Below are 12,381 nucleotides of genomic sequence, written 5' to 3'. Positions count from 1 at the left end.
GTACATATGTAAGCTGTTGTTATCATTGAAGCAGAATGTGTATTATGTGAATGCAAAAACATTGTTTGTTGTAGATATGACACAGTATTGCAGAGTGCAATGTTGTGGAATATATAAGCTTCTTCTACTTCTTTTACTTTTTCTGTCTCAAGTGCACATGAACAGCATCTTTAGTTTATTTACCCGAAAAAATCTTTAAGTGGTTTGAGTAGAAATGTATATGGAAAAAAGGTGGAGCAAATTTTTTGCTAATACGTATACAGACTGAGGCTGGAAAATGTGGTTTTGCTGCCGTATGTCATGTTTTCCTGAGTGAAAAGATGATTTTGACCTTTTTTTTTGGATCCCTCTCTTGGTTATGCAGTTGTTGTGGAAATGTTCAGTTAGTCTTTGAAGTCACTTCCTGCTGTGAAATACAACCATTTCCTGAGAGATGAACAAACCCACATTTTACTGGTGTGCATAGGTGCACATGTGTGCATCTCATACAGAGAGCAAGGAAGGCAGTGAGCAGGAGCTCACAAGTGGCAGAGGTTAATGAGAGAGATGCTTGGAATTGGGAAGAAGACGGAAAGCTTTCAGGTCAAAGGTCAGGCTTTTTAAGGCAACAAGATTTAATGCCTGGAGGATACGCTGTTGTTCCCAACGCAGAAAACAACAACAACAACAAAAAAAGAGATTTTCTGTGTTTAAAAGAGCAGAAAACTGGCCTGGTTTACAGCAAATAAGCATATTTGAAGAAAAATAGCGATGGAAAATTTGCCTGTTTACCACGGACCTATCGGCAAGGAGGAGGGCGAGCGACGGCTGGGCCAGGACGGGCGGGATGGGTGTTATCTGATCCGCAACAGCGACTCGTTGCCGGGCGTTTACTGCCTGTGTGTGCTGTGAGTATTAATAAAAAATGATATATATATATTTATATTTTTGCATTAATCTAATTCTAATTTCTGATGATATACAGATTATTGCTTTACTAATATTTGAGAAAAAGCGTTAAAGCGGTAAAAAACAGCATCCAGGTTTCTAATAAAGACTTAAAATCAGTGTAAATATGAAAATCACCAACAAGATGAAGTGAAGCAGCAACTGCACATCTTTCATGAAGTTTAAAAAAAAAAAGTGAACCCAGAACAAAAGGTGTTTGTTTTATCTGTTTGCAGGTGCAAAGGCTACGTCTACACCTACAGACTCTACAGGGATGACACTGGCTCATGGGCTGCAGAAGTGAGATTTTTTTTCTTTTCTTTTCTTTTTTTCCTTTTTGTCAAGTTTTTTCTATTTATTTTGTCATCACACACCAAAAACCTTCACAGACTCAGCAGAGCGACAGCACATCTGCTCCGCTGTGGTTGGTGTTTATTGGGTTAGAAGTTGTTGTGGTGCCACAGTAATTCAACAAGCTGTGGATCTGAGGCAAACATGTTTCTCTGCTCCTTTTTTTTTTTTTTTTTTTTGGAGGACTGACATCGCAGAAAAACTGGGTACATTCCTTTTCCTTCAGCAACAACAAACCTGTGCGCCCGGCCCTCTCTCTCCATTTCAAATTTAAAGATGGCAGCATCAGCACATGTTCCACAGATGTGGAAATGTGGAATTACATTCGACAGCATTTCTGATGGTGTGTATCAGTGAGCAGTGAGGATTGGCAAACACCCAGAGATGCGAACGCACAGACATCTGAAGGCCTTGTGGCTTTGTGACGACTGAGCAAGACGACATTTTTAACTCTTGCTCCCTGTCAGGTGCACTGACAGGAGGGTGGACTTGAATTACAGGAGTTTCACTACCAGCTCAATAACAGTTTACATTATTCATGTGCAATATCAGTCACTTTAATGAAAGGCACTGGGGAAACAGAGGTTACGCTCGTGGCCTGAGATAGGAGCATCCAAAGTGCTGCGCTGTGGGAATTACTCCCTGCCTTTGATTAAATGATGTTACATTGTATTCAAGGAACACCGTCTTCTCCGGCTCTCGCACTGATTGATAGCACGGAATGAAAAGATGCATTTTTTTTTAAAGTCCTTACTTGACAAAATTACAGCCAATTTGAAAATGCAATGCTTTAGTAATATTAAACTTTAAAGAGACAGCCACTGTAGACAAACACACACACCAGGAAAACTGATGAGTGTGTTATTACAAACACCGCAAAGCTCCCTGAGAGATACTGGAAAAAAAAGGGAAAATGCCAAAGTAAAACCGAAGGATCAAGCTGAAAAAGGATTGTTTTGTTCTCGCTTAAGCTTTTTGTTAAAGGGACGTTTGTGGTATTTCAGAGGGGTGCGGTCACAAATAAAGCTGCTGGGGTAATGAGACACTTGAAGAATCCTTGTTGTCGCACATGACCCGTAAAATAATGATTTTTATTAACTAAAAAAACATAAAAACACCAAAAGAATTGTGTGATTACAGAGGCGAGCAGATTTTGAATTCTCCAAATAAAGCTTTTAGCGCCTTCATGTAGTGCTGTTGTTTACAGAAAAGTAATATAAGGACGTAGTTCAGATAAATAAATCACTGACAGATTTCAGATCACAAGACATTTTCTTTTTGGCATCCATTAGTAGAATTGATCCTTTTTATGATTTCGGTCTTAGAAGAGCTCATTTCAAAAGGCCACGCCACATCCTTTTTATTTCCCCTGTTGTGTTTGATGTGAAATCTAATTCCTTTGTGCCTCTTTTTCTCTCTTCTTTTTTGAACCGTGCTGTCGTGCAGACGACTCCCGGTGTGCAGAAAAGGTATTTTCGACAGATCAAGAATTTGATAGCAGCTTTTCAACAGGCCGAACAGGGAATCGCCATGCCGTTACTGTACCCCATCACCGCCCAGGGACGGGCCCACACCCACCCGCAGTCACACGTGCTCAGTAGCAGCCCGTCATCACCTCCTGCCAGTCAGCACTCTTCCGTCCAGCAGCGGACGCCAAATGCCATTCAGAAAAACAGGAACAAGAAGGAGGTGCCGCAAACTTTTGGTTAGGGGCAAACCCTGCACTCAACCCTGAACTATAGTTGTGAAAAACACATTTTCTGCTTACATTGACCAGTGTGACGTACATGTGATTTTTTTTTTTTTTTTTGTCTTACTCAAACGTAATTTTACCCCCATTTTTTTGTCTTTGTCGTCCTGTATCTGCAGCACAGAAAATGCTTCTAACTGTGTAAAATATTGATCTGCTGTAACATTAATATCTATAAATGTATAAATAGACTGACAATAAATATTGGGCAACTTTTCTTTGTGTAATTGTTGTGTGTGCGTCGTAAAGGAAATGGATGATATCAAACTTCTTTAAATAAGGTCACAGTGTGGCAGCCACATACGCCCCCACCCCATGTCTGATGTATGGTATAATCTGTAGGCAAGGATCCAATTTGACACACTGAAGTGGTGATTTCCGTGGAGAGAATGCTGAGAGTTGAGATGGGTGGGCGTGGAACTCTGGAGGCCCTTCATTCCTAATGATTGACATTAGCGGCGCCTAATAAAAAAATATGATAGAGGGACAGAGAAGGAGAAGGCGAGAGATAGCAGGAGCGGGTGGTTCTTCGGCGCGGCGGTCTCCTAGCAACGCACCCTCCATCCCTTCACAACGGAGATGAGCCTGGACATTGGCGCGCGCAGCATATGGCTGAGAAGGCAAGGCGCACCGCGGCCTACCAGCAAAGAAATGTGTATCACCTGTTCGCCGTCAGAACATATGCATTGTGTCGTCCACAGCCCAAGAGAGAAAAGCAAACAATTAATGGTGGGCAGATGGTGGAGTGACGGCGGGAGGGAGTTGTTGTGGGGTGGGGAGGCAGACGGATGGGGAGGTGGATTTGTGGTTGGTAGCTTTAAAAGGAGAAAAAACTTTTTCTGTGGTGGGGAGAAGCTTGGAAGTGGTTCGCATGTAGCCTGATTGGCATTTCCTAATGAGAGGAGACAAGCTGTAGAGAACAGTGCAGCCAACTCCAGGTCCTGCCCCTTCTGCACTCACCACCCACTCGCTGAGCCTCAGCTGTCACATTTCTCTTTCCCTTCCTCTGTGTTCTTTTTCCCCTCTCCTCCTCCTCCTCCTTCATCCTTCCTCCTTCTCACCAGCGAGTCGCTGTTTCTTGTGCATATCTCAGTTTGAGCCATAATGATTGGTGATAATGACAGAACACATTTTTTTTTAAGTCCAAACTCCCAGAATCAGGAACAAAGGCAGTCCAATGAAATATGGAGGGGGCCCAACAACACAAAAACAAAAATGACAAGAAACTGCACCCACGGAATCCCAGGGAACACTCCAGTAGTTCACACATAGTAACTTTAATCAGCGTTGTAACCCAATAAAGTTAACTTTTTCAGCGAGAATATTTACTATAGCCATGTATATAATTCTTTGCAAAAATGTAACTGTTTTTCTATTGATTAACAATACTCACACTTATTAACAACAGAACTTCCAGTTGAGCACTTTTTTCAGTGTGAAAGCACTGGCTATGTACATTCGTCGTTTTCATATACACACTCATACAAACTAATGTTGGAGCACACCAGAGGCAGAAACCACAGGAGGTTTCTTCTCTAAAGGGGTGTAAGAGAGCTGACAAGGCCTCTCTTCCACAATATGTAAACAACATTGTATCAGAGGTAAACCATGTGGAAAAACTCAAATGGCAACCAGAGCTTTTGATTTGAGTCATGAAGAGGATCTTTTCACTACAGTCTTCATCTCTTCAGCTGACATTGAGCAGAGTCCAAAATGATGTTGAAACAGCGAATGACAGACGACGGTCTGTCGGTCAAGTCAGTTGGAAAACAAAAAAAGCAAAGCCACAGCCAAACCACACTGCTTGTGCCACTGTTAGAAATTGGAGAAACTGGACAATAATAATAATAAAATACCATCATTTGTCACAATTAAAGGCATATGGAAGTTTTTTTTTTTTTTTTTTATCCCCCTAGTCTCTCTTGTTGCTCCTGTTTGTTGTCTTCTTTTTTCGGTACAGTATAGAAACAGTAGAACAAATCAGATAAGATTAGAAACAGGCAGTCTTTGGTGGGGTGGAGGGCTGCTAATGTGTCTCTGTTACCTGCCCCCCACCTCGCTTAGTGTCATAAAGTGGATGTTGGAGGCGGAGTCGGACAGCTCCAGCTGCTGTTCCACCGGCAGGGAGTAGTATCCGTCGTAGCCTTGAACGCGTCCGGTGGATTGCAGCTGCTGCTTCTCCGCCTTGCTCCACGCTCTGCTCCCTGCTTCCCCCGACTCCAACCGCCGCCTCTCCTTCTCCCAGGCTGCATCCACTGCCCTCTTCCGCGCCTCCTCCCTCACTCGTGCCCTCTCCTCCTCCTCGGACCCGCCGTAGCGCACGCACAGGCACAGCGCCCCCTGTTGGAGGGTGATGTCGGCGAAACGTCGAGTCCTGCCGTTCACCGTGGAGCTCATCTGAGAAACGCTCACGTTCACCCCCCCCTCAAGCAAGCGTCCGCCAACTCCCAAACCCAGGGCGAGGTCTTCCTCGATGGGCCGCGTCTGGAGGAAATGGTGGGTGTCGCAGCCCTGCACGGTGAAGCTTAGCCCGCTGAGATAGATAGCACCGTTTAAAATGGCCGCCAAACGGCGGCTGTCCTCGCTGGCCACTCCTATGACTTCTGCACTCACTCGACCGTGTGACACAGCAAAGCGGATGCTTGGGCCCAGAATGGAGGGTCGCGAGCCAAAGGGAGGGGGGTGGGATGGTTTGTGATAAGTTGAGCCCACAGAATCGGGGACGAGAGGTAACCGCTCCAAAGAAATGAAGTTCCTCAGCTGCCTTCTCAGTTCACACTGGATACCCAGAGCCATCTGAAAAACAAAAGGACCATGCAGATTTTTTAAGGGATCATTGACGATAATCTTCTTTTGATCTATTGTAAAAGTCTTTTAATTGTGATTAGGCCCTTTTTAGGAAAATTCAAAAGGACATAGTTTTAGCAGAGCAGCAGAAGTTCATATAAAATCCACTTTGAGTTGTGGCCGTGGAACAACCCCACCACCTTCCCCTCCTTGTTTCTGAGAGCTCTCTGTTTACAATAAAAAAAAATATTCAGAAATGCAAATTTCAGTCTACCTTCTCAGATCCTCCATCATCAGGAAAATGCCACAAGAACATTAAAAAAAAACAAAAGGACAATTCTCATCCATAAAAATAACATAATAATAAAAATGGTTATAATCAAATAAATATTTATTAAGAAACTGTCTTTAATGAGTTCTATTTTTTTTGTAACTTTATTTTCCATGACATTTAGATTGATCAAAACTGTTGAGCTGACATTACTAGAAACCAAAGTGGCTTCTTTAGATGAAGGAACAGACACGTCATAGATCTAAATGGCTTCATTGCAAACATTTTTATTGCAGCATAATTGCTCTTTCCCCTAATCCTTTTTAGCATTCATTCTTCCTCTGAGACAATCTTATTGGGCTTGACTTCAGATGTTATTGGCCAATAGAAAAACTAAAATAAAAAAAATAAAAAAAACACCAAGGTCATAAAAAAATGACAGACAATTAGCATGCAATTAATTTCTCTACGCAGCTGTGGAGGACTTTTGGCCTCCACTTATATGGTGGCACAAACGTTTATTGTAACAAATTAGTCAGAAACAATGACCAGAAACACGTTTTTAGAAATAATAAGCAGTCTATATGGATTTTTCTTTTTTTCAGGATGAAGGATAGTTCTTGTGTTATTCTTTGAGTTATTTTTTGTTATTAAAACTGGACATACCATTTTTATTATCATTTTTTTTTACAAATCAGCTAATTATGAAATGATTAAGAAATCATTCAGTCTGTTAATTTTATCTTTACTATCAGGACATGAACATACTGAAAAATGTATTTCCCCCTTTTTGTTTGCCAATTCGTTCCTGTCTTCTTGAAAAGTTGTAAACTGATGTTAAATGAACTGAAGGAGTGATGATGTATTTCAAATTCATATGGAGTTTACTTGGTAATTTTTGCTAAATATAAATGCGATTCTGAATTTGGCCAAATAATAGTCGGATTTTAGTTGAAACTATGAGTCTGGGGATAAAATAAAACCTTCAAGGTTGTCAAATGGTCAAAGGATTGTTGGCCATTCCAACGGCAAATGTTGCCATAGGAGACAAGCACGACACAGAACCATGCATGTGGTATGACGATCGTGCACTTTAGTTTGCTTTTTTATTCATATTTCTTGTTTTTTGTCTTTTGTTTTACAGCGCAAAATTTTTAGGTGCATGTCTGCCCCCTACGGGTATGGAGTGTGGATATGGAGTCTAATTCTTCCAAGTATATTCTCTATTTCATTTTTCCTCCTTCTCTTTCCCTTTTTCCCATCATCATTTCCCCATCGCAAACTTTGCTAATCATCTTTGTTTTCCTCAAAGACAAAAGAATAATTTTACAACATCTACACTGATTCCTCAATGTCATTTATTTCCCATTTTATTTATATTCTTCTCACAAGTTCTTTCTTAAGGATTGTCTTGTTTAGGGATATTTCTAGGTATATATGTTCTGTAATGAGTTGCCCCCCTGTCACAGTCACACAAGGTTCAAGTTAACTATCAACAGCTGTTTTCATTTGTGCTAATTGTCTTCAGCATATACAAAGGGTTTCAGCTCCTCATTGTCATGTCATCTGCTTTGTCACACTTTGGCATTCTAATCCCTGAGTGGATTTATTTTTCTTGCTGGTCAGTAGTTTATTAAACTTCTGATTTTCTGCCACAAGCCTGCTCTCGTGCATAATGGGTCCTTCACCACTAGTTTCCAACATGTGCAATTAAACAAAGGCTTATTCTTGGAAGGGTCTATAAGTGTGCAGACTTGCTGGATCTTTTCTTTTTGTTGTTGTTTACTTCACATATTTGAGTCTTCACAGAATACCAAATCAATCATATGACGCACCCCACAAAAGATAATTGAATTCAAGGTTCTGGCAGAACAAAAATGTGAGAAAAAAAACAAACTAAAAAAGATCACTTTTATGAAAGACCAACATTTTCCCCAAATTCTATTTTTTTTTTATCATGGTGCAAGATGGTTCCTTCAAGGCCACTTTAGTTTTTCCGTCGGGTATGATGGACTTATTCTACATTTTTAAGCTTTTTACAGTTTATCCCTAGTTTAGGTAGAAGAAATAACATGGAGGGAACAAAGAGTTTGAAAACTCAAATAAAAAGAAAAGAAAAGGTAGGCTAGAATCCTTTAATTCCCTATGTTGTTAAGGTGGTGCATTGTTTGATAAATGATTCATTAATCAGTGCTTTAACATTCTGTTTGCTACTCTATTTTTATTTGTTGTGTTTTAAATTCTAGAGAAAAAATAGGCATACAGTGTTCCCTCATTTACATTATGGATATGTTTTATAAGTAGCCCATGATAGGTGAAATCCTCAAAGTATGATTATAGATATTTTAAGACCCCACACTTTACACACTTTTCTCAGACATTAAAATGTTTGCACTTTTCTCTCTCACTTATACCTTCATAGAAAAATAAGTCCATGATAAGAATAAAAACAAAGATTTGCTCGCTATTGAAAGTTTATGTAAAAGTGGAAAGTTGAACGCATTCTGAGACGCAACACGGATGAGATTGTGTCATAAGGTCAACAGGCAATCATGATGCAGAACATGCAGAAAAAAAAATAAAAACGTGCAAAAATGCATTGAAAAAATAAAATCTTTGAAGCAGCATGGCTATGAAAAGCGAACTGCAAATCTACAAAGCATCTCCAAATGCTTTCCATTAATAATGTTAAGATAAAAAAAATCGGACGTAGTTAAAATAGCAAGTATAGTAAAAATAAATAAATAAAAACATGTAGACATCCCATAAGTACAATAACATGGAAACTGAAATAATTAAGAGAATTTATAAAATCAAATGAAAACGTGGACATGTAAAACTACGTAAAGGCTTTACTAAAAAGATGAGTTTTAAGTTTTTTCTCAAAAACCTTCACAGTGGATGAGGCCCTCACGTCCTCAGGCAGGCGGTTCCACAGGCGAGGCTCACAGTGCTCAAATGTGGCCTCGCCGTGGGTTTTTGCTCTGAATTTTGGGACCACCACCATACCTGCACCTATGGACCTGAGGGCTCTGGGAGGGTCATAAACTATAAGTAAATCTGATATAAAATAAAGGGCCAATTCCATTTAAAATTTTAAAAACGAATAAAAGAACCCTAAAATCGATCCTAAAGCTGACTAGGAGCCAATGTGTTTTACAAATATATTTCTAACATTAAGAGAGATTTAGTATGAAGGGCCTTGTTACTGTTTCAAGTGAAGCTTTACCTTGCTGGAGTCCCAATCTTGAGTCTTTGTCTGAGTGTTCATCAGTTCATATGTTTGCTCCATTTTGCCCACTTCCGGCTTGGGGAAACCAGGGACCACATTATGGAGCTTAATGCCAAACAGTTGCAGCCAGCTGCTGATGCCTGCACACACATATGAAAAGAGAAATTCATCATAGCAAGAAAATTGCAATGTCATAACTATAGTAAAAAACAAGCAGACAGTCATAAGTCCACTTAGACTCTGATGGAGAGTAAAGAAACCATGATAGGTGACTACAATCTTGTTTCCTGTCTACGCAAAGTCTCTGTAACAAACAGTCCTGCAACAGGGAAAACAAGACAGGCAAAATAAATGTTCCATTAGCCAGAGGAACATATGCCCTATACCAAGATCTTGTATCCAACTCCCTCTCCTATTCCATCTCCTTCCCTTGGCAAAGTTTCTATTTTCTCTCTCTAGGAAACAGTATGTTCTTGACAGTCAGGGAAAACAAAACTATGCAGTCTGTGTTAAAAAAAATGTGATCAGAGGCACGGCTGTCCCTTCTGTTACCAGTGTGTTCTATCTGTCACATCTTCTTCCTCTGTCTCACAGAGAGGAAGAGTAGTAATGCGCCACGTTCCCTCAGTCTTCATGGCAGACGTTTCCAGCGTGTGTGTGAGTGTGAGAGCAAGTGTCATGATGGGAAATGTATTCCCGTTTCTCTTACATGGAATGTGCTTTGGAGCTCACCTGTGGTAAACTTTGTCACCTCCTCCACTCTTCCAACTGGGCAGTTGTTTTTGAAGGCATACAAGTTAAACGGTTTAGGATCCTTGCTCAGTTCCTCCCACAGCTCGTGATTCGGTGAAGTCCATCGACCGGCAAGTGTGTCATAATCACGTCGGCCAAGGTGGACCAATCGTGTGACTGTATCGTACAAGCCTCCGTGGAAGCCAATAACAAGTTGAAAACTGGGGTTTGTGTCCTGATAAACCTCCCCATAGGGGGTGTAAAGGATTTCTTTGATTAGTCTCCCCTTGCTGGAGAACACTGCCCTTGGACTCCCCACGCTGTCGCAGGCCACATAGTACTCCTCCCCGCTGCTCAGCTCCATGGCGATGAGATGGCCCTGAAGGTCGTAGTACAGCGAGGTGATTGAATTGCTGCTGTGATTGTACAAATGACTGACCCTGGTGGGTTGCGAAAGATCAGCATAAAAGAACTGCAGCTGCCCCCCCTCACTGCTCTTGGTGGCCACTCGCCGACCCAGCCCATCGTAGTGGTACCAAACTGTGCGCTGGGTCACACGGTTGTAAACACGGGTCAGCAGGCCGTTTGAGTTGTAGTCAAAAAGGTCGTTGGCTCGCTGGCGGAGAAAGCCATCCTCATCTACGCTGTACTGTAACTCACCAAGGTGAGTGATGCGATCTCTCTGGTCATAGCGGAGCGGCGTAAGCCTAAAAGTGAATGACAAGACCTTTTGTTTCACTAATATTTCAAACTGACTGAATTTTAATTTGTTTTTTTTTATTTTGAGAGTATTGGCATGAGTCAATCATGATCATTGCACAAAATCCTAATTGTATTTTTATATTTTTCTTGCTTTAAACATTGTAGTCATCTTAGTGAAAAATTGGGTCACTTACCTAGCACTCATTCCAAGGCTAAGAAGGTTGATATTCCCATTGAGGTCGTAACTATAGCGCCACTGAGGCCGCTCATTGACAGAGGCACTTTGCAATTGGCTGTCTGCATCGTACTCATAGGTGTAGCGCGTCACATTACTGTCCACTCCCACCCTGATGTCACAGGTGGTTGTGCGTCCTGCTGAATCATACTGAATGGTCATCCAATAGGCGATGGATTTTAGGATCTCATACTGGACCTCTACAACCTGGCCATAGGAATTGAACACCTTGGTGTGCTTCATCAGTTGCGTGGTGATCACCTAAAACACCAACAAATAAATTGTACACTACACAACAGTTTTAACCGAAGAGGTTAGACGGAACAAACCAAAACAACAGATAACTAAGCTAAAATGAGCAGGAAATGGTCATAAACATCTTTTGTTTTTGCTAATGTAAACAGAGGCTAGAAGAGTATCCAAAAATCGAAATCAAGTAAAAGTTTCAAGCCGAAGTGAAAAGTCGTCATCCAAAATATTACTTGTGCAAGATTTAAAAATTAAAATAAAATGAAAAACTTTTTCTGGTCTACTGAGTGTTTTTTTCTGCCTTTTTTGCTTAGCAAACACATGGACCTATAACTGTTATGTCATAATAAAGTCATTGTTTTCCTTTGAGCGGAGCCAGGTTGATAATTTAGAACAACCGTACTTTATTTGGTACAAGTACCAAATTTGACATAGATGGACTTTAGGATCCCCACTTTCAGAAAAGCACATTAGCCACAAAACCACAATTATTAGCCTGGCTCATGATCAATTTTCAAATAGTTGGTCTTTCTGTGCACTGAAAAGGATGCTACCCATGGGTCCCTTCCAAATCCAAGTCTCTGATTGGTCAAAATTCAAATGGTTAAACCTTTAATACATGTTTAGTGGCCGGTACTTTTGTACTTAGAGCCCGACTTAAAAACGTGTGTAGTGACGCGTGATTGAGAAATTTATGCATGCAGAAGCCTGAAACATGCATACAAGTGTGTTTACATAGACTTTTCATTGGAATTGGTTGCTTGAACGCCTGTTTCAGTCTACAGTGTTATTTAGATCATACCAAAGTCAGAGCAGGGTTTAATTCATGCATGCTTGGTGTCTTCTTACCTGGTTGAGGTCATAGTAAATGACGTTGAATTTGCCAAACTGTTCAACTAGTCCAGAGACGTCCACATTACGGTACAGGTCAATGGGCAGAGGGGTCTCGTTGATGACCGCCTGCATGCTGGTTACTCTGAAGTTGTTGTAACTATAATCAAATCTGGCATTGACCAAACCTTCTTCACTAAAGCGGAAGATTTGCCGACTGGTCAATGGACCTACAAAGAAAAAGAAATAAAGTATATGTGCATGTGCAAAAGAAAACCTTTAAAAATCATCTCCCACACTACATGAGCAGGCCT

At 40.9% G+C, this 12,381-nt stretch overlaps 2 protein-coding genes across 2 annotated transcripts in view; one reads left to right on the top strand and one right to left on the bottom strand.

Moving 5' to 3' along the window:
* The first annotated feature begins 440 nt into the window (after nt 1–440).
* LOC101173952 (SH2 domain-containing protein 1A) lies at nt 441–3,245 on the top strand. Its single transcript, XM_004073542.4, has 3 exons — nt 441–887; nt 1,164–1,227; nt 2,725–3,245. The coding sequence occupies exons 1-3, from the start codon at nt 751–753 to the stop codon at nt 2,986–2,988; spliced, it is 465 nt and encodes a 154-aa protein (XP_004073590.1). The 5' UTR covers nt 441–750; the 3' UTR covers nt 2,989–3,245.
* A 1,041-nt stretch (nt 3,246–4,286) lies between these two features.
* The window catches only part of tenm1 (teneurin transmembrane protein 1), a 212,672-nt gene continuing 204,577 nt past the window's right edge, over nt 4,287–12,381 (bottom strand). The window contains exons 34-38 of the mRNA XM_011480413.3: nt 12,086–12,297; nt 10,947–11,248; nt 10,051–10,757; nt 9,316–9,458; nt 4,287–5,824 (exon numbers count right to left, since the gene is read on the bottom strand). Coding sequence (XP_011478715.1) covers nt 5,069–5,824; nt 9,316–9,458; nt 10,051–10,757; nt 10,947–11,248; nt 12,086–12,297 — 2,120 coding nt within the window. The 3' untranslated portion in view covers nt 4,287–5,068. The remainder of the gene's footprint in view (nt 5,825–9,315; nt 9,459–10,050; nt 10,758–10,946; nt 11,249–12,085; nt 12,298–12,381) is intronic.

The sequence above is a fragment of the Oryzias latipes genome, chromosome 10, assembly GCF_002234675.1.
Source record: "Oryzias latipes chromosome 10, ASM223467v1".
NCBI classification, from domain to species: domain Eukaryota; kingdom Metazoa; phylum Chordata; class Actinopteri; order Beloniformes; family Adrianichthyidae; genus Oryzias; species Oryzias latipes.
The sequence above is the reverse complement of the archived record's forward strand: the minus strand, read 5'-3'. Positions and strand labels throughout refer to the sequence as shown.